The following is a 27,031-nucleotide window of genomic DNA, read 5'->3' on the forward strand; positions in this document are numbered from 1 at the left end:
CTCCTGTGAAACACAGTGGGCCAACAATTCCGGCCTCCTCGGGTCCGTACGGAGTTCCTACAGGCCCGGGAAGGCATCGGAAATGCGCGTGCGCTGGAAACCGGCATGTCCGATCTGTCAAGTTTCAATACAAATGTCCTCAAAAATCTTGCGCCTGAAAAAGCAGGCGCTTAGCCTACTTTTACAGGCACAAGTGTTTTAAAAAACATAAAAGCATCTAAAAATAAAGTTATTAAAACATATATTATCATTAAAAACCCTCCGCACAACAGTAAGTTTATTTTAAAAAACGTTTTAAAAAAATCGGGAAATTATTTTTTTTGAGGCATTAATAACTTTAATTTAAATGAATGCAGTGTAGTTATTTTCTATTTTTTATTAGTGTTTTGGGTGTTTTGGGCTGTATTTTGGGTGTTTCGGGCTCTATCACAATCATAGTAATAGGAGTTTAGGACCCTGCGGAACTCCTATTAGTGTGATACTTTACCTGATTGGCTGCCCAGAGCCATGTGACTCCAGCTGTAGGCCTGCGCACACGTCGATGTGCACGCGCTACGACTGGCAGTCAGGAGAGGCCTCAGCATCGGAAAGTCGAACGTGGGCAGCACGTGAAGGTAGGTGCGTATTTTTTCTCTAAAATGCCCGCAGGAAGGAAAAAACGGAATTTCAGGGCCAGTTTCTCTGTTCTAAAGCTCTTACATGTAACCCTATATCTATGGTCCCTTGTTTTTGACCCCTCAACTTCTGGAAACAGTCTGCTTCTATCTATCCTGTCCCATCCTTTCATAAATATGGACCTGGTATCACTCTTATGTATCATCGTGGGCCGCCCCGACCTGAGTGAGACCACCACCGCAGGTCGGGGCTATAAATAGAGCTGGAGCGCCGGGCCCTGGGCCATTGTGGCGGAGGTGCGGTGAATGAGGGTACGGGGCCCAGAAGAGCCGAAGGCCCAGGGGCAGTATGGACCAGCCCACACTGCAATATGTATGCGCACTAGGAGGACAGACGCACAAACATTAGCGTCCTCGACCAGGCCAACATCCCCAGCATTGAAGCACTGACCACACTCGATCAGCTCCGCTGGGGCAGGCCACATTGTCCGCATGCCAGACACGAGACTCCCAAAGCAAGCGCTCTACTCGGAACTCGTCCACGGCAAATGAGCCAAAGGCGGGCAGAGGAAACGTTACAGGGACACCCTCAAAGCCTCCCTGATAAAGTGCAACATCCCCACTGACACCTGGTAGTCCCTGGCCAAAGACCACCCGAAGTGGAGGAAGTGCATCCGGGAGGGCGCTGAGCTCCTCGAGTACCGTCACAGAGAACATGCAGAAATCAAGCGCAGGCAGCGGAAGGAGCATGCGGCAAATCACGCTCCCCACCCACCCTTTCCCTCAACGACTGTCTGTCCCACCTGTGACAGAGACTGTGGTTCTCGTATTGGACTGTACAGCCACCTAAGAACTCATGGTAAAAGTGGAAGCAAGTCTCCCTCGATCCCGAGGGACTGCCTATGATGATGAAGTCCGTGCAGCAGAGCAGGTCTCCAGTCATCCTGGTTAACCCTTGCCACTGGGTAAAGACCTCGCTCTGTCAAGCCCGTGTGGTGGCTGCTGTGCAACGGTCACCACACGTTAAAAAAATCCAAGTGCTGGCATCTTTCACCCCATCAACTGGAGTTCAGGACTAGAACATCGGGTCCTTCATTGAAACATCTGTAAACTCGCGTGGAAACAATTCGTCCTCGTTCGAGGGACCGGCTATGATGATGATATCTATCATAATCTGTTACCGTGGTGATTTCTGAACTACACTTCACAGTATCTGAAGAGTAGTACCATCAATAAATGGAAAGCAGCATCAACAACCAACTAAAACAAGCTTTAGCAATAAATTAGCTGGTATGCAGCGTAAAGGTTAAACATGAGCTAAGAGTAATCAATCACGGGTTTCTAACGATGTTGAAAACTGCTCAGGATTCACGCTGTGGCTTATGCCACCAGAATCCCTTGATTCATTACCAGTTATCCATATATTTGTTTACATATATATATATATGTATTTCCTTCAGCATTTACCATGCATAGATGCACATCCTGAAACTTCAATCAGGTACAGGCGCCAAACCCAGCAGAAGTTTAGTGTCAATGGAAAGGTTTTTTTGTGAAAAGCTTCAGATTCATGCACTCTGGGTAATTTCAGATGTGTGTTTGAGTTCCAGTACAATTAAAGTCCCATTAACAAAACTGACTGTGCAATGCACACTCTGTGGAAATTGAATTACCGCTTACTGCAGCTATTATGCCGACGCTTTAGAGAGACAGATTGCAACCCTCTGGCACTATTAAGCCCCATTAGTCTGTTAGAAATTGCAGTTTATTATCCTCTATGTGTCAGCACTCCCCAGGATGAAAAGCACTGCGGAGAACATATGAACACAAGAACTAGGAGCAGGAGGAGGCCATTTGGTCCCTCGAGCCTGCTCCACCATTTAATAAGATTGTGGCTAATCTGATCATGGACTCAGCTCCACTTCCCTGCCCGCTCCCCATAATCCTTTATTCCCTTATCGCTCAAAAATCTGTCTATCTCCGCCTTCAATATATTCAATGTCCCAGCCTCCACAGCTCTCTGGGACAGAGAATTCCATAGATTTACGACCCTCAGAGAGAAGAAATTCCTCCTCATCTCAGTTTTAAATGGGCGGCGCCTTATTCTGAGACCATTTCCCCCAGTTTTAGTTTCCCCCATGAGTGGAAACATCCTCTCTGCATCCATCTTGTCGAGCCCCCTCATTATCTTATATGTTTCGATAAGATCACCTCTCATTCTTCTGAACTCCAATGAGTATAGGCCCAACCTACTCAACCTATTCTCATAAGTTAACACCCTCATCTCCAGAATCAACCTAGTGAACCTTCTCTGAACAGCCGCCAATGCAAGTATATCCTTCCTTTAATACGGAGACCAAAACTGTACGCAATACTCCAGGTGTGGCCTCACCAATACCCTGTACAGCTGTAGCAGGACTTCTCTGCTTTTATACTCTATCCCCCTTGCAATAAAGGCCAACATTCCATTTGCCTTCCTGATTACTTGCTGTACCTGCATACTCACTTTTTATGTTCCATACACAAGGACCCCCAGATCCCTCTGTACTGCAGCACTTTGCAATTTTTCTCCATTTAAATTATAATTTGCTTTTCTATTTTTTCTGCCAAAGTCGATAACCTCACATTTTTCAACATTATACTCCATCTGCCAAAGTTTTGCCCACTCACTTAGCCTGTCTATATTCCTTTGCAGATTTTTTGTGTCCTCCTCACAATTTGCTTTCCCACCCATCTTTGTATCATCAGCAAACTTGGCTACATTACACTCGGTCCCTTCATCCAAGTCATTATTATAGATTGTAAATAGTTGAGGTCCCAGCACCGATCCCCGTGGCACCCCACTAGTTACTGTTTGCCAACCGGAAAATGACCCATTTATCCCGACTCCCTGTTTTCTGTTAGTTAGCCAATCCATGCTAATATATTACCCCCAATCCTGTGAACTTTGATCTTGTGCAGTAACCTTTTATGCACCACCTTATCAAAGCTCTTGGCTCTCAAATGTTTTCCCTTTTGTGCAATTTGTACATTTATTTACAGCTCCTCTCTTACTTTTTTGCGAACCTACTTCTTGTTACCGATTTCTTCTCGAAAACAAATCCGGCCAAATTGCCAGGCTCCGCCAGTGACTTGGCGGTCTCAGCCATGGGCCAAGCAGGGTCACCATTTTGGGGGCGTTGTGTGCTTCATAGGAATGAGAGTAGGCCATTCAGCCCCTCAGGCTTGCTACCCCATTCAATTTGATCATGGTTGACCTGTACCTCAACTCCATTTACCCATCTTTGACCCATATCCCTTGGTATCCTTACCTAATAAAAATCTAGCAATCTGAGTCCCGAAGCTTCCAACTGACCCCCCAGCTTCCACAGTCTTTTGGAGCACATTACTCCAGTGCTTCCTAATTTTATCGCTGAACGGTCTACCTCTAATTTTAAGATTCCATCCCTTGGTTCTTGATTCCCCTATCAGAGGAAATAGGTTATCTGCCGCTACCCGACCGAATCCTTTTTATCAATTTATGCACCTCGATCAGATCACCCCTCAAACATCGACACTCAAGGGAATCGAAGCCAAGTTTGAACACTCTGAGTCCCGGTATCATTCTGGTGAATCTGCGCTGCACCCGTTTCAAGGCCAAGAAACCTTCCCTGGGGTGGGGTGCAATTCACGTCAGGGAAGTAAGTGGGGCACACGTGGGCTGCTCTGCTGAACCGTACCAACAGCACTGCGAAGGCTGAGTCGTGTGAATGAGGGCCCATGCCAAAATGGGTGGATTTAAAATCAGGCTTGCTGTGGTTGGATGTTTAAAGCTATCTATTCATTCTGAAAGTAAAATGAAAAATTGATTTTAATGGGGTAGAAACCGACTGGGATCCAAACAGACAGGCGATCCGCTCCACCAGATTACAGCTCAGGCAGTGAAGGCGAATATTAATCCCAATGAGTGGCATTCTACTCCGAGCTACCGCTATCTTTGATGGGGAGGCTGCCATTTTTGTATACTTCTGCAATTTTTCTCACCACCTTTCCTACACGATTACGGATCACTATGTTCAGCTCCCAGTGCCCAGTTCCGTGCCATGCTCTTGTATTTTCTGGCAGGCCCGGCTCTCCGCACTGCTGGTGTGAGCGGGCATGGAATCCCAAAATTGCCAACATCATCATCACAGGCGGTCCCTCGAACGAGGCTGACTTGCTTCCACATGAGTTCACAGATGTTTCAAAGAAGGACCCGAAATCATGCTTGACAAATCTTTTTTGAGGATGTAACTGGTAGAGTGGACAAGGGAGAACCAGTGGATGTGATGTATTTGGACTTTCAAAAGGTTTTTGACAAGGTCCCACACAAGAGATTGTTGTGCAAAATCAAAGCACATGGTATTGGGGGTAATATACTGACATGGATAGAGAACTGGTTGGCAGACAGGAAGCAGAGAGTTGGGATAAACGGGTCCTTTTCGGAATGGCAGGCAGTGACTAGTGGGGTGCCGCAGGGCTCAGTGATGGGACCCCAGCTATTTACAATATACATTAATGATTTAGATGAAGGAATTGAGTGTAATATCTCCAAGTTTGCAAATGACACTAAACTGGGTGGTGGTGTGAGCTGTGAGGAGGACGCTAAGAGGCTGCAGGGTGACTTGGACAGGTTAGGTGAGTGGGCAAATGCATGGCAGATGCAGTATAAAGTGGATAAATTATGAAGAGGTTATCCACTTTGGGGGCAAAAACACGAAGGCAGAATATTATCTGAATGGCTGCAGATTAGGAAAGGGGGAGGTGCAACGAGACCTGGGTGTCATGGTTCATCAGTCATTGAAAGTTGGAATGCGGGAAAAAACGGCGGTGAAGAAGGCAAATGATATGTTGGCCTTCATAGCTAGGGGATTTGAGTATAGGAGCAGGGAGGTCTTACTGCAGTTGTACAGGGCCTTTGTGAGGCCTCACCTGGAATATTGTGTTCAGTTTTGGTCTCCCGGGATGGCCGGACTGACATATGAGGAGAGACTGGATCAACTGGGCCTTTATTCACTGGAGTTTAGAAGGATGAGAGGGGATCTCATAGCACCTTATAAAATTCTGACGGGACTGAACAGGTTAGATGCGGGAAGAATGTTCCAGATGATGGGGAAGTGCAGAACCAGGGGACAGTCTTAGGATAATGGGTAGGCCATTTAGGACTGAGATGAGGAGAAACTTCTTCACTCAGAGAGTTGTTAACCTGTGGAATTCCCTACTGCAGAGAGTTGTTGATGCCAGTTCAGTGGATATATTCAAGAGGGAGTTAGATATGGCCCTTACGGTTAAAGGGATCAAGGGTTATGGAGAGAAAGCAGGAAAGGGGTACTGAGGTGAATGATCAGCCATGATCTTATTGAATGGCGGTGCAGGTTCGAGAGGCCGAATGGCCTACTCCTGCACCTATTTTCTATGTTTCTATGTTTCTATGATATTCCAGTCCTGAACTCCAACTGAAGGAGTGTATTACATTTAGAATAACTCCACAAGACTGTACATCTTAAGCTCAAACTGTTGTGACCTTTGTCTCTTTATTGTAACTCTAAAGTGAGGAGGCAGCATGGTAGACTGCCTTTTAAACCTGTTTGCCCAGGATGTGGGGGTGACCCTTAGGTCTCCCACAGGTGCGTCTTACACATTGGTAATGTTTACATACATAACAGGGTGGAAGATGCCCGTCACATGACCACCCAGGTACATGGGACAGCAATGCGACACCGAGGGCGGACTGCCACGGCTGTTATTCATAGAAACATAGAAAACATAGAACATAGGTGGAGGAGTAGGCCATTCGGCCCTTCGAGCCTGCATCGCCATTCAATAAGATCATGGTTGATCATTCCCTCAGTACCCCTTTCCTGCTTTCTCTCCATACCCCTTGATCCCTTTAGCCGTAAGGGCCATATCGAACTCCCTCTTGAATATATCCAATCAACTGGCATAACAACTCTCTGCAACAGGGAATTCCACAGGTTAACAACTCTCTGAGTGAAGAAGTTTCTCCTCATCTCAGTCCTAAATGGCCTACCCGTTATCCTAAGACTATGTCCCCCGGTTCTGGACTTCCCCAACATCGGGAACAATCTACCCACATCTGACCTGTCCCGTCGGGTCAGAATGTTGTATGTTTCTATGAGATCCCCTCTCATCCTTCTAAACTCCAATGTATAAAGGCCCAGTTGATCCAGCCTCTCCTCATATGTCAGTCCGGCCATCCGGGGAATCAGTCTGGTGAACCTTCGCTGCACTCCCTCAATAGCAAGAACGTCCTTCCTCAGATTAGGAGACCAAAATTGAACACAATATTCCAGATGAGGCCTCACCAAGGCCCTGTACAATGGCAGTAAGATCTCCCTGCTCCTTTACTCAAATCCCCTAGCTATGAAGGCCAACATATCATTTGCCTTCTTTACCGCCTGCTGTACCTGTATGCCAACTTTCAATGACTGATGAACCATGACATCCAGGTCTCGTTGCACCTCCCCTTTTCCTAATCTGCCACCATTCAGATAATATTCTGTCTTTGCGTTTTTGCCCCCAAAGTGGATAACCTCACATTTATCCACATTATACTGCATCTGCCATGCATTTGCCACTCACCTAACCTGTCCAAGTCACCCTGCAGCCTCTTAGCGTCCCCTTCACAGCTCACACCGCCACCCAGTTTAGTGTCATCTGCAAACTTGGAGATATTACACTCTATTCCTTCATCCAAATCATTGAAGTATATTGTAAAGAGATGGGGTACCAGCACTGAGCCCTGCGGCACTCCACTAGTCACTGCCTGCCATTCTTAAAAGGTTCCGTTAATCCCGACTCTCTGCTTCCTGTCTGCCAACCAGTTCTCTATCCATGTCAGTATATTACCTCCAATACCATGTGCTTTGATTTTACACACCAATCTCTGTGTGGGACCTTGTCAAAAGCATTTTGAAAGTCCAAATACACCACATCCATTGGTTCTCCCTTGTCCACTCTACTAGTTACATCCTCAAAAAATTCTAGAAGATTCGTCAAGCATGATTTCCCTTTCATAAATCCATGCTGACTTGGACCGATCCTGTCACTGCTTTCCAAATGGGCAGCTATTTCATCCTTAATAATTGATTCCAACATTTTCCCCACCACTGATGTCAGGCTAACCGATCTATAATTACCCACTTTCTCTCTCGCTCCCTTTTTAAAAAGTGATGTTACATTAGCTACCCTCCAGTCCATAGGAACTGATCCAGAGTTGATAGACTGTTGGAAAAAGATCACCGATGCATCCACTATTTCTAGGGTCACTTCCTTAAGTACTCTGGGATGCAGACTATCAGGCCCTGGGGATTTTTCAGCCTTCAATCCCATCAATTTCCCTCACACAATTTCCCACCTAATAAGGATATCCTTCAGTTCCTCCTTCTCATTAGACCCTCGGTCCCCTAGTACTTTCGGAAGGTTATTTGTGTCATCCTTCGTGAAGACAGAACCAAGTATTTGTTCAATTGGTCTGCCATTTCTTTGTTCTCCATTATAAATTCACCTGAATCCGACTGCAAGGGACCTACGTTTGTTTTCACATATCAATAGTGGCTTTTGCAGTCAGTTTTTATGTTCCTGGCAAGCTTCCTCTCATACTCTATTTTCCCCCTATTAATTAAATCCTTTGTCCTCCTCTGCTGAATTCTAAATTTCTCCCAGTCCTCAGCTTTGCTGCTTTTTCTGGCCAATTTAAATGCCTCTTCCTTGGATTTAACACTATCCTTAATTTCCCTTGTTAGCCACGGTTGAGCCACTTTCCCCGTTTTATTTTTACTCCAGATAGGGATGTACAATTTGTGAAGTTCATCCATGTGATCTTTAAATGTTTGCCATTGCCTATCCACCATCAACCCTTTAAGTATCATTTGCCAGTCTACTCTAGCCAATTCACGCCTCAAACCATCAAAGTTACCTTTCCTTAAGTTCAGGACCCTAGTTTCTGAATTAACTGCATCACTCTCCATCCTAATAAAGAATTCTACCATGTTATGGTCACTTTTCACCAAGGGGTCTCGCACAACAAGATTGCTAATTAGTCCTTTCTCATTACACATCACCCAGTCGAGGATGGCCAGCTCACTGGTTGGTTCCTCGACATATTGGTCTAGAAAACCATCCCTAATACACTCCAGGAAATCCTCCTCCAGTGCATTGCTACCAGTTTGTTCCTCCAGTGCATTGCTATTAGTTTGGTTAGCCCAATCAATATGTAGATTAAAGTCACCCATGATAACTGCTGTACCTTTATTGCATGCATCCCTTATTTCTTGTTTGATGCTGTCCCCAGCCTTACTACTACTGTTTGGTGGTCTATACACAACTCCCACTAGCGTTTTCTGCCCCTTGGTATTCCGCGGCTCCACCCATACCAATTCCACATCATCCAAGCTAATGTCCTTTCTTACTATTGCATTAATTTCCTCTTTAACCAGCAATGCCATCCTGCCTCCTTTTCCTTTCTGTCTATCCTTCCTAAATGTTGAATACCCTTGGATGTTGAGTTCCCAGCCTTGGTCACCCTTGAGCCATGTCTCTGTGATGCCAATTATACCATACCCGTTAACTGCCATCTGCGCAGTTAATTCAGCCACCTTATTCCGAATACTCCTCGCATTGAGGTACAGAGCCTTCAGGCATATCTTTCTAACACACTTTGCCCCTTTAGAATTTTGCTGTAATGTGGACCTTTTTGATTTTTGCCTTCGGTTTCTCTGCCCTCCATTTTACTTTACTTCTTTCTATCTTTTGCTTCTGCCCCCATTCTATTTCCCTCTGTCTCCCTGCATAGGTTCCCATCCCACTGCCTTATTAGTTTAACTCCTCCCCAACAGCACTAGCAAACATTCCCCTAGGACATTGGTTCTGGTCCTGCCCAGGTGCAGACCGTCCAGTTTGTACTGGTCCCACCTCCCCCAGAACCGGTTCCAATATCCAAGGAATTTGAATCCCTCCCTGCTGCACCACTCCTCAAGCTATGTGTTCATCTGAGCTATCCTGCGATTCCTACTTTGACTAGCACGTGGCACTGGTAGCAATCCTGAGATTATTACTTTTGAGGTCCTACTTTTTAGTTTAGCTCCTAGCTCCTTAAATTCATCTCGAAGGACCTTATCCTTTTTTTTAACCTATATTGTTGGTACCTATATGCACCATGACAACTGGCTGTTCACCCTCCCTTTTCAAAATGCCCTGCATCCGCTCCGAGACATCCTTGACCCTTGCACCAGGGAGGCAACATACCATCCTGGAGCCTCGGTTGTGGCCGCAGAAACGACTATCTATTCCCCTTAAAATTGAATCCCCTATCACTATTGCTCTCCCACTCTTTTTCCTGCCCTCCTGTGCAGCAGAGCCACCCACGGTGCCATGTATTTGGCTGCTGCTGCACTCACCTGGTGAGTCGTCCCCCTCAACAGTACCCAAAGTGGTGTATCTGTTTTACAGGGGGATGACTGCAGGGGACCTCTGCACTACCTTCCTTGCACTGCTCTTCCTGTTGGTCATCCATTCCCTATCTGGCTGTGTACCCTTTTCCTGCGGTAAAACCAACTCACTAAACGTGCAATTCACGTTATTCTCAGCATCGTGCATGCTCCAGAGTGAATCCACCCACATCTCCAGTGCCGCAATGCGGTCCGTCAGGAGCTGCAGCCAGATACACTTCCCGCACATGTAGTCGTCAGGGACACCGGAAGCGTCCCTGACTTCCCACATAGTACAGGAGGAGCATGACACGTGTCCGAGCTGTCCTACCATGACTTAACCCCTAGATAAACTTAATTTGTCAACAACAAGGCTAAAAGTGTCATGTATCTTACATTATTATATATAACTGTATCCCAACATGCTATACATGACTGTAATACGATATGACCTGCAACCACCAGCATACCTTACCACCAGGGCTGCACTTGCAAGAGACAGGTATATAAGGACAGGTCTCAGGCAAGTGCAGCATTCCAGAGCTGTGAAATAAAGGTGCAGGTCCAGAGTGACCTTGACTTCACTACATGCCTCGTGTGAATCTGTACTGAGGGGACAGGACTTTACAGTGGCGACGGGTTACGGGATTACAGAATCCATAGAATGGCGACCAATGGTTCAGATGAGAAATACAATGCTGGAGACAATTGGGAGGACTTTATAGAAAGGCTCCAGCAAAGCTTTGTAACCAAAGACTGGTTAGGAGACGACAAAGCAGACAAGAGAAGAGCCCATCTGTGGCTCGAAAACATACACTTTAATGAAGGATCTGCTGGCACCCGAGAAACCAGCAAGCAAGTCGTTTGAAGAATTGAGCACACTGGTAAGAGACCACCTGAAGCCAGCGAGCAGCCTACACATGGCCAGACGCAGGTTCTACAACTACAGACGCTGTGTGGGCCAGAGCATACCCAACTTTGTGGCGGAACTTCGGAGTTTGGCTAGTTTATGTGAGTTCTCCGATGAACTGAGTAGAGAAATGCTGAGAGACTTTTTCATTGAAGGAATAGGCCACGCAGGCATATTCCGAAAGCTCATAGAGACCAAGAACCTGACCTTAGAGGCAGCAGCATTGGTTGCACAGACATTCTTGGTAGGGGAAGAAGAAACGAGGTTGATTTACAATGCAGGTACGACAACTAACGAAATATCGGAACAAGAAGTTCACAACATTAAACAAGCTGCTACCCCCTCACACAGACAAAACCAGGAGAACAGACTCTCGACAGCAGGCAGTGGTGCCAGAAGCCATCAAGGGCCACAGTTCACACCTCATCAACCCACAATGCGAGCAATCAACTGCAAACTGAGAGAAGCTCAAGAGAGATCAGCCAGACGCAGCTCATTCTTTGCAAGCAGTCTGTGTTGGAGGTGTGGGGGTGGGCACTCGTCAAGGGGATGTCGATTTCAGCAGGCTGTTTGCAGGAACTGTGAATATACAGGGCATTTGGCCCGCATGTGCAAAAAAACGACAGCTCGGCTGGTATATGAATCGGATGGGTCGGAAAGCAGACCAGAAGACGGTGGGGACAGTACCCGGGACACCAATGTACAGCGGGTCAACACGATCAATGGCCGCTGCTCCTACAACAGGACGCCTCCTATAATGACGAGGGTCCTACTCAACGGGATACCTGTCAACATGGACCTGGATGCAGGAGCGAGTCAATCTCTCATGGGCGCTCAACAATTTGAACAACTGTGGCCACATAAAAGAGACAGATCAAAACTCACAAGGGTCGACACCAAACTAAGGACCTATACCAAAGAAATCGTATCAGTCCTCGGCAGCGCCATGCTCTCTGTCACACACAAAGGTACAGTGAACCGACTTCCCCTGTGGATTGTCCCCGGAGACCCCCCCAGCACTGCTGGGGAGAAGCTGGCTGGCAAAACTAAACTGGAAATGGGATGATGTCCATGCCGTGTCATTAGAGGAACGGACCTCCTGCTCAACAGTTATAAAGTGATTTGAACATCTCTTTCAGCCAGGCGTGGGCACTTTCAAAGGGGCCAAAGTCAAAATCTACATCACACAGGATCCATCACAAGGCGAGAGCTGTACCCGATGTGATGAGGAAAAAGATTGAACATAAACTAGACAGGCTTCTGCGGGAAGGCATTATATCACCTGTGGAATTTAGTGACTGGGCAAGTCCCATCGCCCCAGTCATGAAGACTGATGGATCCGTACAAATCTGTGGGGTCTACAAATCTACCCGACAGGACCAGTACCCGCTGCCCAGAGCAGAGGACTTATTTGCCACATTAGCTGGAGGTAAACTTTTCTCAAAACTAGACCTCACATTTGCATATATGACGCAAGAATTGACCGAGGAATCCAAGCTACTCACCACCATCAACACACATCGAGGCCTTTTCATGTATAATCGATGCCCATTTGGCATCAGGTCAGCAGCTGCCATATTCCAGGCCAACATGGAGAGTCTGCTCACTTATCACGGGCAGGGACACCGACTCCCATCTCCGTAATTTGGAGGAAGTACTAAAGCGGTTGGATCGGGTAGGCCTACGAGTCAAGAAATCCAAGTGTCTGTTTCTCGCACCTGAGGTTGAATTTTTGGGCAGAAGGATTGCCGCTGATGGAATCCGCCCAACAGAGTCCAAAACAGAAGCAATTCACCTGGCACCCAGGCTCCGGAATGTTTCAGAACTGCGTGCCTTTCTCGGGCTACTCAATTACTTTGGGAACTTTATGCAGAACTTAAGCACACTGCTGGAGCCTCTCCACGTGCTACTCAGGAAGGGGTGCGATTGGTTTTGGGGGGACGCCCAGGAACGCGCCTTCAATAAGGCACGCAACCTTCTGTGTTCCAACATTGTTTTGACTTTCTTTGACCCAGGTAAAAAGCTAGTTCTCACATGCGATGCGTCAGAGTATGGGGTCGGGTGCATTTTGAAAAATGTCAATAGTGCGGGCAAATTACAACCCATAGCTTATGCCTCCAGGTCACTTTCGCGGGCGGAGCGCGGTTACGGAATGATAGAGAAGGAGGCGCTCACGTGCGTGTATGGTGTCAAAAAGATGCACCAATACCTTTTCGGGGCCAAGTTCGCGTTAGAAACCGACCACAAGCCCCTCATGTCCCTCTTATCTGAGAGCAAGGCAATAAACGCCAATGCCTCAGCGCAAATTCAACGGTGGGCACTCATGCTGGCGTCCTATGACTACACAATAAGGCACAGACCAGGCACAGACAACTGTGCCGACGAGCTCAGCAGGCTACCCCTGGCGACCACGGAAGGGTCTGACGAACAGGTCTGTGAGATAGTCATGGCAATCAATGCCTTTGAGTCCACAGGTTCGCCCATGAACGGCTCGCCAAATCAGAGCCTGGACGGCCAGCGACCCCACGTTATTCTTAGTAAAAAGATGTGTCCTAACTAGTGACTGGGCAGAGGCTCGCGATGCCTGCCCCGAGGAATTAAAACCCTTTCACAGGCGCATGCATGAGCTATCACTACAAGCAGACTGCCTGATGTGGGGCAGCCGAGTAGTCATGCCTCTGCGAGGCAGAGAGGTATTTGTCCGGGAGCTCCACCACGAGCACCTGGGATCGTTCTCATGAAGGCCATAGCCAGATCCCATGTCTGGTGGTCTGGTATTGACGCGGACTTGGAGCTCTGCATCCGAAGGTGCACCATTTGTGCCTAACTCAGCAATGCCCCAGGGTGGCTCCCCTGAGTCCCTGGCCCTGGCCTACCAAACCGTGGTCGCGGGTGCACGTAGACTATGCGGGCCCATTCATGGGCAAAATGTTCCTCGTAGTTGTAGATGCATTTTCAAAGTGGATCGAATGCACCATTTTAAACTCGAGCGCAACCTCCACCACTGTGGAGAGCCTCGCAACCATGTTTGCAACGCACGGACTCCCTGACATATTAGTCAGTGACAATGGTCCGTGCTTCACCAGCGCAGAATTCCAAGATTTTATAATTGACCATGGCATAAATCACGTCAAGATGGCACCGTTCAAGCCGGCCTCCAATGGCCAGGCGGAGAGAGCAGTGCAAATCATTAAACACGGCATGCTTAAAATCCAAGGTCCCACGTTGCAGGGTCGCCTGTCGCGACTGCTGCTGGCATACAGATCTCTTCCGCACGCATTGACTGAGATCCCCCCCGCGCAACTGTTGATGAAAAGAACTTTAAAACCAAGGCTCTCATTAATCCTCCCAGACATGCACGAAATCGTTGAGGCAAAGCGCCGTAAACTGACTGAGTACATGACAGAAATTCGAGGGGGTGATGGAATGAGATAGGGGACAAAGTGTTTGTACTAAACTATGGCAGGGGTCCCAAATGGCTTGCAGGGACAGTAACAGGCAAGGAAGGAAACAGGCTACTGGTAGTACAAATGGACAATGGCAAAACCTGCCGGAGGCATGTAGACCAAGTCAAAAGCAGATTTACCAACAACACTGCGGAACCAGAGGCAGACTACAATGTGGAACTCGCACCACACCTGGTGGACAGACAGAGGGAACAACCTAAGGAAAGGGCAATCCCAACAGACAGCCCAGGCGAGTCAACAACAATCACACCAATCGAAACAGACAGCCCAGGCGAGATACCAGCAACCACACCCAAAGAAAAACAGACACCAAGGCAAACAACTGAACCACAACTCAGACGCTCCACGCGAGAGCGTAGACCACCTGAGAGACTAAACCTATAAAGACAATAAGACCTTGGGGGTGGGTGTTGTCATATATCTTACATTATTATATATAACTGTATCCTAACATGCTATACATGACTGTAATACGATATGACCTGTAACCACCAGCATACCTTACCACTGGGGGTGCACTTGCAAGAGACAGGTATATAAGGACAGGTCTCAGGCAAGTGCAGCATTCCAGAGCTGTGAAATAAAGGTGCAGGTCCAGAGTGACCTTGACTTCACTACATGCCTCGTGTGAATCTGTACTGAGGGGACAGGACTTTCCAAAAAGGTTACTTACTGATATAGAAAAGAAAAAGAAAAACTACTTACCAATCACCAGCCAATCACTTACACCCTTGTCTATGATGTCACCTTTCGATTTCTTTCTACTTCTTTTTTGCCTTCTCACCCTGATGCAGCTGCACCGGTCGGCCTCTCCGACTGTCTCTCCAATCTCCTTCTGGGCCTTTTTGTAGGCCTCAGACGCTGCCCCGGACTCCCGCCTCTCCGACTGCCTCTCCGATCTCCTTCAGGGCCTTTTTATAGGCCTCGGACACTGCCCCGGACTCCCGCCTCTCCGACTGCCTCTCCGATCTCCTGCTGGGCCTTTTTATAGGCCTCAGACGCTGCCCGGTCTCCCGCCTCCTCTCCCCCCGGGACTCTCTCCCTCAGTCCCCTCTCCCTTTGGGACACTCACCCTCAGCCCCCTCTGTCCCCGGGACACTCTCCCTCAGCCCCCTCTCCCCCGGGACACTCTCCCTCAGCCCCCTCTCCCCCGGGACACTCTCCCTCAGCCCCCTCTCCCCCGGGACACTCTCCCTCAGTCCCCTCTCCCCCCGGAACACTCTCCCTCAGCCCCCTCTGTCCCCGGGACACTCTCCCTCAGCCCCCTCTCCCCCGGGACACTCTCCCTCAGCCCCCTCTCCCCCCGGGACACTCTCCCTCAGCGCCCTCTCCCGCCGGGACACTCTCCCTCAGCCCCCTCTCCCCCCGGGACACTCTCCTTCAGCGCCCTCTCCCGCCGGGACACTCTCCTTCAGCGCCCTCTCCCGCCGGGACACTCTCCCTCAGCCCCCTCTGTCCCCGGGACACTCTCCCTCAGCCCCCTCTCCCCCCGGGGAACTCTCCCTCAGCCCCCTCTGTCCCCGGGGCACTCTCCCTCAGCCCCGTCTCCCCCCGGGACAATCTCCCTCAGCCCCCTCTCCCCCCGGGACACTCTCCCTCAGCGCCCTCTCCCGCCGGGACTCTCCCTCAGCCCCCTCTGTCCCCAGGACACTCTCCCTCAGCCCCCTCTCCCCCGGAACACTCTCCCTCAGCCCCCTCTCCTCCGGAACACTCTCCCTCAGCCCCCTCTGTCCCCGGGACACTCTCCCTCAGCCCCCTCTCCCCCCGGGACAATCTCCCTCAGCCCCCTCTACCCCGGAACACTCTCCCTCAGCCCCCTCTGTCCCCGGGACACTCTCCCTCAGCCCCCTCTCCCCCCGAGACACTCTCCCTCAGCCCCCTCTGTCCCCGGGACACTCTCCCTCAGCCCCCTCTCCCCCGGGACACTCTCCCTCAGCCCCCTCTCCCCCCGGTGCCGCTCAGCTCCGCTCACATTCGGCCATCTTGTTTACCTTCGCCAATTCCCGCTGTTCTGAAGTGAGGCTGCTTCTGGCTGGACCAGGGATCCATGAGTGTTTTTAATAAAGAACAAGCAGCAAACTGAAAAGTACATTGTGGAGAGATTTTCATCTTCCATTGTTTTCAATGGAATTAAAATCAGGCAGGCTCTACAAAAGGCAGGCATGCCGTTCTGCCACGTTACCAACCAGGCGCCTGGGACAATATATAAAAACATCTCCTGTGTAAAAATTAAAATGCATTGGGGCTGATTTTCGTGCATAACACACGTCTGCTCCTCTCACCCAGTGATGTCGGGTCCATTCAATTTTCATGGTCCAGCCTCATGAAAAGCTGCAGGAAAATTGCAGGAAACAGCGCCAGTCCTTATACATGGCCTTCTTTGAACTTACAAAGGCCTTTGACACTGTCAACCGCGAGGGTCTATGGAGCGTCCTCCTCTGTTTCGGCTGCCCCCAAACGTTCGGCAACATCCTCCTCCTGTTCCACGACAACACGCAGGGCATTATCCTTACCAACATGATTCATTACAGACCCAATCCACCTCTGGACCGGAGTCAAACAGGGCTGCGTCATCACCCCAACCCTCTTCTCAATCTTCCTTGCTGCCATGCTCCACCCCACAGTCAACAAGTTCCCCGCTGGAGTGGAACTAAACTACAGAACCAGTGGGAACCTGTTCAATCTTTGTCATCTCCAGGCCAGGTCCAAGACCACCCCAACCTCTGTCGTCGAGCTACATGTACACGGACGATGCCTGCGTCTGTGCACATACAGAGGCTGAACTCCAGGTCATAGTCAGCGTATTCACTGAGGCAAAAGAAAGCATGGGCCTTAAGCTAGACATTCGTAAGACAAAAGTCCTCCACCAACCTGTCCCCGTTGCACAGCACTGCCCCCCAGTCATCAAGATCCACGGCACGGCCCTGGACAACGTGGACCATTTCCTATACCTCAGGAGCCTCTTATCAACAAGAGCAGACATTGACGACGAAATTCAACACCGCCTCCAGTGCGCCAGTGCAGCCTTCAGCTGCCTGAGGAAAAGAGGCTTTGAAGACCAGGCCCTCAACTCTGCCACCAAGCTCATGGTCTACAGGACTGTAGTAATTAATACCCACCCTCTTGTATGGCTCAGAGACATGGACCATGTACAGTAGACACCTCAAGTCGCTGGAGAAATATCACCAACGATGTCTCCGCAAGATCCTGCAGATCTCCTGGGAGGACAGACGCACCAACGTTAGCGTCCTCAACCAGGCCAACATCCCCAGCATTGAAGCACTGACAACACTTGATCAGTTCTGCTGGGCAGGCCACATTGTTCGCATGCCAGACACGAAACTCCCAAAGCAAGCGCTCTACTCGGACCTCCTTCATGGCAAACGAGCCAAAGGTGGGCAGAGGAAGCGTTACAAGGACACCCTCAAAACATCACTGATAAAGTGCAACATCCCCACTGACACCTGGGAGTCCCTGACCAAAGAACACCCTAAATGGAAGAAGTGCATCCGGGAGGGCGCTGAGCACCTCGAGTCTCTTCGCCGAGAGCTTGCAGAAATCAAACGCAGGCAGCGGAAAGAGTGTGCGGCAAACCAGTCCCACCCACCCCTTCCCTCAACGACTATCTGTCCCACCTGTGACAGGGACCGTGGCTCTTGTATTGGACTGTTCTGCCACCTACGGACTCATTTTTAGAGTGGAAGCAAGTCTTCCCGATTCCGAGGGACTGCCTATGATGATGAAATCCTAACAGCTCATAGATCTATCGGCTGGCATTTTCACTAAAATAACAGAGAACAGAATTTGAGATTAAACGTTAAGCGTTCGTACACTGGTATCCCATCATGTATTTTCACAACCATATTTTTGGAATGTCAAAAGCTGTGCCACCATAGCCATCATATTTATATCACAGCAACAACTGAAGTACCAAAAGCAACCAGGCCACACAATCCTCGCTCTCCGACTCCAGCAACCAGCAATAATGGATTGTTCACACAAGTAGTTGTTTCCACATCTGGTTAAAGAGTCGCTAATGCGAAAAGAATTGATACAAAAGCTAGAACAAAATTAACAATAAAACGTCTTGAAGAAAATCATTGGAAATGGAAATTTCTTGCAACATGACATTATGGCGGCAAGATAAAGTGACGATATGGGGCAGAGCTCTTTCAAACACTATTTTAATTGTCACAGAGAGATTTGCATTGCCATAGATTGTTGCTGGTTTTATGTACTGCGGATAGCGTTAGTTCAGGTGCATGCCTTTGTAACACATTAAAAGGGGTGCTGCTGGAAAGCATTGGACCAGAAACAAACAGCACTGAAGGCTTCCGCACACGTCTAAATAAAGTGAAGGCAGCATTGTGGCATGGGCATGTGGGCAGCAGTCCAACTGCGCACATGGCTTGCAGCCCACAGCCCAAGTGGAAATGTCATGGGTTGACCTTGAAGCAGGTCTTCCTGCTGATGGATACAAATGGGAAGCAGGCAGCCAAGACTGATGACTCAACACTTCTTGGAGATTGACCAACCGATCACTCCCGGTCCCTGGAATTAGGCCACGGGCTATCAATGGACGAACGCCTAGCGCATTCTTCTGAAATTCCTCCCTGCACTATTTTAAGAGGAGTTAACAAATGGGCTAACACATCCACTGAAATAGCACAAAGGGAAGTTTCAGACATGTGCATTAATGTTTGTATCGTGGTGTCCCACGGTGTCATGTCAAGTCCCCCGCCTTAGAACTCAAACAGTTAACCGATAGATAATGCATCCTTGTCCTATTATTGCAAATGTAGGACTTTGTGAAGATCCACATCGTGGAAGTGGCTTTTACCTTTAACGAATTAAAAGCCAAATATTAGGCAAACAAGCTGTTAAGCAGCTCGCAAGACAGTAAGCCTAGCTGCCTGGTGTATGGTTTTTGGTTACCGGCGGCTGAGGCAGGGGCGATGGGCAAACAAGCTCAGCACCTTGGACCCATACAATTTCTTGAGACTCTGTACTTGGGGTAGCTCGTGTTATCCGCGTTCTGTTTAATGCAATCTCTGCTCCTTCTTTTGTTAGCACGCTATGCTCACCGCCACCTTGACAGTTCTTTTGCTTATGGTAAGCTTGCGACGTGCTGCGAGAACACTGGAACAGCCTCTCTGTACGGGATGGCCACTTCGCTGGTCACGGATGATAGCTGTGCTTGTGCCCCAGGCTCCCCCCCTTCCAATGTTCCCCTTAAGCTGTGCGGCCACATTACACTCTGCGGCTCCCGCACAGCTGGCTCACCGGCTTTTAAACAGGAAAAAAAAACACGCAGCCCCTTAAAGCAGCCGCCCACCCCCAAAATTATTAACAGGTACACTGCCCCCTCCCTCCTGCTGGTGCTCTGAGCCAGCACATCCACCTCCACTCAACCGACACACTGCATGAATTCACAAGGGAGGGCGGGTGACAAAGGGGATGGATGCTTCGATAGGCAGACAATGCAGTCTGCCCAGCATGTGTTGCATGCCAATGTTGGGGGGAGTTGAGGGTACTTACAGTAGGCCAGTCACAGTAACATTAGGTCACATAACGTGACCCTTACTTAGCCACTTGCAGACAAAATAGCAGTTGGATGTAGTGACCACTCATTGTTTTTTAATGTATTGGGATAACAAAAGAACTGCAGAGACAACAGTATCAAGGACCCTGACGATTGTTTGCAGCACAGAAGGACTTGGTGAAATTGTACTGGAAAGCCAACGCTCTTCCACAGCCTAATCCAAGCTCTCAAGGCACTAGTTCCTCAAGTGATGGTTATATCAGAGCTCCAGGTACGACACTATCTGGAGAAAAGTTCCACGTGCAGGAGAAGTAGGGTTTGAATCTTTCCTGGGGTATCTGTATTGATATTTTTTGCAGCAATGCAGATTGTGGAACAACAGAAGCAAGGACTCAATAAGCGGCGAGTGCTTGTGGGAACCGAACAACGCAGGGATCCACGGTCCGGTCCCTGTATTATGCTGTAACTCAGCCAATCTCAGTCCAGAATGTGTTGCAATATGCCCCAGCTTTGCTCAAAGTATCTGCAGGCAGACGCTGGGTGACAACAGAATCAGGTTTGACTGTGGTGGCTCCTATAACACAGTAAAATTCAGCCTTTCACAAAACCAGCCACCCGAGTGGTTTGGCCTTATGTCTGTGTGTGTGCAAACTGGCCTTCACTTTACAAGAAAAATAGTCACATCATTTTCAACGAGAAATTAATTCATAAGAACGTTCTGTAATCAAGCAATCTTCCATCAGACTTACCCCTGAAGAGCCTTTTCTCCAAACCAATCTCCTTTTCCTAACGTGCGAAGAAATACAGCTTCATCATTTGATGTCTCTTCTCGCGTTACATTCACCTGCCAACAAACCAAGTACATTGTTCATTTTTAGATATGGGACTAGAGACCATTTCTCTTGAGTCCGAATTACCTTTCCTCCTCTCCCAAAGGCACAAAGTAATAGGAGATGATCCTGCAGGGACTGACAGGCCTCCCCTGGGGATCTCGCCCACATGGTTATTACTCATGGGCTAAACTTTCACCTTCATTTTCGGTGGGTTTCCCGGCAGTACAGCTGTTTTTACTCGAGAAGCCGCCCGCGAAAGTTTCCCCCTTAGCTTTGTAATGATACCGACCAGATCTCAAAACGCCCGCCAGGACCGAACCGCCGATGTGTACCGCCGAGAAAATCGCCAGGGCATAAGTTTGGCCTCAACGGGAGCCCGTCCAGATCGCCGAGGAAACCGCCCGGTGAAAACTGCTTAAACAGGACGGTAGGTGAGTACTCTGCAAAGAAAGGTAAGTTAAAAGTTCTTTATATTTTTTTATTGTAAAATGGTGATCAGCTTTTAAAAGTGTCTTGGGAATGTTTTTAACTTTTTATTATTTTTTTGTGAAAATTTATTTTTTAAGTTTTCCCCCCCAACCGCAGTCTCGGACGAAATTTTTTTTTTAATGTTGGGAACCACCCATTTTAATAGTTTCCCCTTTAACTGCCGAGAAACCGCCGAAAATAAAGGTGCAAGATCCATTTTCTCGCCGGGCGATTATTTTTAACTTAATAATAGAAATTTTCGCCAGCGTTACTCGCAAAACATTCGTGTGTTTTCTGGGCAGGCAATCGGGCGTTGAGGGGCTCTCGGGAAAGTCTAGCCCTAATTCTCATCTGGCTATTCGACCGTAAGGGGCTTCACAACCGATTCCATCATCAAGTTATGCCCACACATCAGCTCTTGGGTCAGTGGATACTAACGTGGAACACAAGCCCTGACTGATTTCCACAACCCCAGGCTTGTGGCCAAATGCAGCACCCGACTGCCTTCCCCGGGCTGAAGTCAGCTCACTCAGCGCAGTCCAAGAATGGAGTTTGGAATTTTGCGTATCGCCCAGCAACACATTTACCCTCTAATCCACTCAGGCAGCAAGAATCCATTGTAAAAGGTGAATTACTGGAAACACATATGGACATTTCTCTGGGTCTTGCTTGTACCGAATTCTCCCTCCCACCACCTAAATCTGCTGTTCATTCCCCTCACCCACAGGGCAGGGGACTCTTCCCAAGCAGGGCTGGTAGCACCTGACGATTCAGTGAAAGGGCACATACTACTTTGGGCCCAGCTGGATGCATTGAGTTTCCATGAAACAGGTCTCTCCACTACCACAAAGGGCTCCATCGAACAGCCTGCTCAGATGTGCACACAGAGGGACTGGAGCCCAAACTATAATTCAGAATTATAATCCACAATGCAGCTTCCCCCCCCAAAGTGAGAAGTCAATGAAATGATTGTGCTAGTTAAATTTAAGAAAATGTATCAAAAATCAAATTCTTTTGTAAGAAATACATTGGATATCAAACGATATATCTGGAGTTCTGCTCAGGTCTTAGTAGGTTTGTGTACGCTTTCAAAACAAGTTAGGAGGAAGCAAACGTCATATGGGAAAAGGCAAGAAGGGAGGAACTTGTCAGTAGAGTGGGGACAATGTTCACGTGCACACAGCCCATCCCCATTATGTGTAGGTATGGACATGACTATCGCAGTCAGACATTTTAATTTTAAAAGGTTTCTTTCTTGGTCCACAGTAGCCCTAATTGTGACTTATATAGTCAGGTGAGTTTGAATCTCACTTTGAAGTCAAATCATCACATAGAGGAAAATTGGGTTGCTCGTGCTGTATGCTTGTGTCCCTTCGACCACAGCACAGCCCATCGTGTCTGTGATGTCTCTTTACTAGAACAGTCCAAAACTAATCCTACCGCCTTGCTCTTTCTCTATGGCCCTGTATCTTTCTTTGTGTCATGTTAATTATCTCAAACAATCCTGCAAGAAAAAGAGCGGGGAGGGGAGGAGGGAGATTGCTACTGCAAAAGTGGATAATAACCTCATTAACGTAAATCAAGTTCCACAGTATTACTAAACCTTTAGATGAGGAAAGATAACATTCAGGTTAAATTGAGCGAGAACACAATCGACATTAATAGTTCTCTGTGGTTAGAAAATTATTGCATTTGCAGAGAATGGGTTAAACAAAGTTTACTTGGCTGAATAATTGCTCTTCTAGTTCCATAGAAGCTGAATACCAGTTTTGACAAGTGCCCCTTTGGAACTGAAAGTTACGTCCATGCATTGAGTGCTACATTTTTTTTTAATACTTCAATTTTTCCAAAGCTGTAAATGCTCTTTGCTGAAGTTAGTAGCTTCACATAAGCAGGGCTCTGGATAAATGGGTAATTTCTCCAAAAATGCCAGTCAATACAACTGTCAGAAAAAATTTCAACATTTATATTTCATTCTTACAAAAGGCTGAGATAGTCTCGTCAGTAACAGACGCTGCCTCAGGAAAGCAGCTTAGCTAGTAGATTGGAGGATATAAGGAATTAAATATTTAAGATTAATTTCCATCATAATAAGGATGACAGAGGGTATCAGCTCCATTATAAAACAGCACTAAGTATCTGCATATAACAGTCTAGAGGCCCCTGTTATTTGTAATATATATATTTGGATGAGTGTATCAAAAACCAGATCTTTCAGTTGTAAGAGGTGATCTCCGCCCCAGCCAGAAACAGATCCAGCTCTCTCTTCAAGGATTTCAGTGAAGCAGCAGCCACTACACGAGCAACAGCCTGTTCTACTATTCTTTGGGAAAAGAAGAACACCCTAACATCTAACCTAGTCCTGCTCTTACAGAACTTGTAGGCGTGACACCTGTCCAATGTTGTGAATTGGAAGTTTAAGGAAGCTTTAACCAACAGTTCAGCTTGTGTCAGAATCCTCTGTGAAGGGAGAATTTGTTCTTTTTTATCTCAAACAAAATTGTATTGTTACCTTTTTCTCCTGTGTTTGAAAACCTCAGTACTAATACTATGCGGAGTAATAAATTCCAGCGGCCTTAAAGATCCTACACAGGCTGTCATTGCGTCCTCACTGTAATTCCTTAGTACTGCCTCCCAATATGGTTAGTATCCAGAGATAACTTACCTTTCCTTTGCTAATAATGAAGAAAGTGTCTCCTCGAGCTCCCTGTCTAATAATGTACTCCCCATCTTCATAGTATGTCTGCGAGAAAAAGAAAAGAAAATCCATCACAACCACTCCTGAATTTTCAATAGCGAATTGAATGAGCAGCTGGTTCACTGACCTGGCAGTTTCAATGGCTGGCGAATGGACATGAATATCAGATCGAAATCGTGCAATGCTAAATCATTTGACATTCAAAAGCAGCTTCATGTGGTTCCGCAAAATTTATCCCATTTTGTTTCACTTTTTCCTCTCCTGAAGCCCTCCAGCCTTACCCGAGTGAGCCTTGATGGTAAGTATCACTGGGCTATTCAACTGTTGAGTGCATCGTGGCCCAGCCTGATCCCGTTCTTACCCAATGTCTACACATGTGCACATTCCAGTCGGGAACACTGGGTTATTTCCCCCTGCACTTGGTATTCAGGTATTTAATTGTGCCCCAACCACTACCCGGCAGAGGTTAGCTAATTGATCACAGACCATAAATGCAACGTTGCATTTTCGAGACTCGTTGGATGGTACCTTTACTCACTAGGCCACTAGGGGAAGTACATGACTTACATGCTCTAAATCCCCAACCATGTACTGAACTGTTTACTGAAACACACATTTAACACCAGCTTTGGCTTATGTTCTGTAACCCTGAAGCATTTGCTAAGCCGTTCTAACACAAGAGGGAGACAGAGAGGCAGCATTAGCAACACCAACATTTGTTGAAGGCAGTCACAGCACAGCGTCCAAGCAACATTCTCAAGGTAGTGTTGAAGCAGAGCTGAAGAGGTTTAGCCCCTAATCTAGCATGGAACCTGTGTGCTTTTATTTTCTAACTATATTAAAGTAACAATACGGGTAGTTTTCTGAGTATGCATTAGTGGTGGGAAATTTCACCCAGTGCCAGCACAGTTCTGAAAGCTCGCAGCTATAACATTGCATTCAACAGACACAATTACAATTTTAAAAGGCATGGTGCATACTTTCAAAATTACCCCAATATCTCTATGTTGTATAACTTGAAAAACGAAGCAAAAGGAGGGATGCATCAATTAAAACAAGAAGTTTAGAGGTGTCTTTGCTCTCATGATCGGTTCTTACCCAATGTCTACACACGTGCACATTCCAGTAGGGAACACTGGGTTACAATTAAGAGTGCAAACCCTGGCTTATTTCCCCCTGCACTTGGCATTCAGGTATTTAATCGTGCCCCGACCACTGCCCGGCAGAGGTTAGCTAATTAATCACAGACTATAAATGCAACTTCACATTTTCGAGTCTCGTTGGCTGATAACTTTACTCACTAGGCCACTAGGAGAAATGCATGCTCTATTTTGCTTGTCCTGTGTCAGCATCAAGCACTCCCAGATTGAGTACGATATGGGCAGGTATGGAGTGAAGATCCTTCTATTCTGTCCCAAAAGGCACCCTCGTTCCAATCTCAGACAACTATCTCCTGTTATCTCATCAACAACAACCCGCATTAATATCGCGCCTTTAACATACAAGGCATCCCGACGCACTTTACTGTGCAATCGTAAGAGGAACACGATGCTAAGCCAGGGGAGAGAGGTTACACTTGGGCGCGTAAATAAGTTTCGAGAAGGAGGAGAGAAAGGAAAGACATGGAGGGGCTTAGGGAACGAATTCCAAAGAGCAGGACTTAGGTGGTTGAAAGCTCTGCTATCAATGGTGGGGCAGAGAGAGCAGAGGTACACAGGAGGCCAAAGTTGGAAGGTCAAGGGGTACGGAGGAGAAGTAAGTCAGAAGGAGGTTGCAGAGGGAAGATGGAGCAAGGGAATGGGGGGATTTGAAGAGGAGAATAAGGATCTTAAATTTAATGTTTTGGAGGTAAAGAAGCCAGATAATCAGTGTGAATTGCCCCATTTCCCTCAGCAGCTTCCCGTGGCCCCTTTGAGTGTGATTAACAATTCAGTGCCACTGTTTCAGAGACTACTGTACAGGTCCAGCTATTGGAGTGTTAATAGAAAACTCCTGGAATTTCTGTGACTTTTCATTGAAGCGCTTGTATGCTGGGATTGTTAACACATTTCCTGCACTTTTGCAGCTCATGCTTTCGATTGGTCCACCTCTGATGTCACATTCCTTTGCTCATTATACACAACCTGTTCAGCAGTACAATCAATTCAATAATCAAAGGGGGGGATTTTAACTTCCTCCGCCGGTCAAATGTGGGTAGAATGGGAATTAAAATGCAAGCGGCACACTTTCTGTTTCCACCCTGTGACCTTTATTACATTGATGTTTAACCGGCCAGTCGATGTGCCCGCCTTACTCAGCTGTGCACCAATTAAATATATGCAGATTATGGTTCTGTCGCTTATTTTGGACCGTTGCTGCCCAGGGGTCCCCTCCTGCAACTTCCTTATTCCTTGCTCCCGGTGCCCTCGCATAAGCCCTCCCCCACCTCTTCCCACCGTAAACAATTTACCCTAGTGCAAGCGAGGCTGCCCTGTAATTGTCAGCAGGAGCCCGGCGAGCTGCCTTGATTGGGCCTGTTTCGGGTGGACAGCTTGCCCGCTGCATTTAAATGATGCCCAGCTTGTTAAAAGTGACCGGGCACTTTGCTGGCTTAGTCCAGGAGTTAAAATTACCCCTGTAGAATCTAATGTAAAAGCTAGGTTACAGTTGAGCACGAGGTGAAGTATGGTGGATTAGGGAATAGTTATTGTATCTGTCAGACAGGCCTGCAGGTTAAATCCTTCAATTACGATGGCGCTCGTCAATTTATAGTGTACTGCACTTTCACTCCCCCGTTATTTCTATTCAATGAAATGGGCTTTAAAAGAATATTTGGACAAATAGTTTGTAGGACATTCAAGAAAGGTAAAAGACCCTTCTGAATTTCAAGTTGTGGTACTCACTGAGGCAGATTAGTGGGGTCAGAGGCCACAGCGTGAAATTCTGACACTATTCATGCCTCACAGCAAGTTACTGGCAGCATCAGTAAATGGTACAAGCTGTCACAGGCACCCATGGCCTTGTGGGCAGTCATCGGGCCTGTCCTCAATTTG

At 47.6% G+C, this 27,031-nt stretch overlaps 1 protein-coding gene across 1 annotated transcript in view; it reads right to left on the minus strand.

Moving 5' to 3' along the window:
• LOC139260355 (cGMP-dependent protein kinase 1) overlaps positions 1-27,031 on the minus strand; it is a 1,295,119-nt gene that overhangs the window by 481,597 nt on the left and 786,491 nt on the right. Inside the window, exons 6-7 of the mRNA XM_070876878.1 lie at positions 23,967-24,044; positions 20,750-20,844 (exon numbers count right to left, since the gene is read on the minus strand). Of these exons, the coding sequence (XP_070732979.1) occupies positions 20,750-20,844; positions 23,967-24,044 (173 nt within the window). The remainder of the gene's footprint in view (positions 1-20,749; positions 20,845-23,966; positions 24,045-27,031) is intronic.

The sequence above is a fragment of the Pristiophorus japonicus genome, chromosome 3 (genome assembly GCF_044704955.1).
Source record: "Pristiophorus japonicus isolate sPriJap1 chromosome 3, sPriJap1.hap1, whole genome shotgun sequence".
Lineage (NCBI taxonomy): Eukaryota > Metazoa > Chordata > Chondrichthyes > Pristiophoridae > Pristiophorus > Pristiophorus japonicus.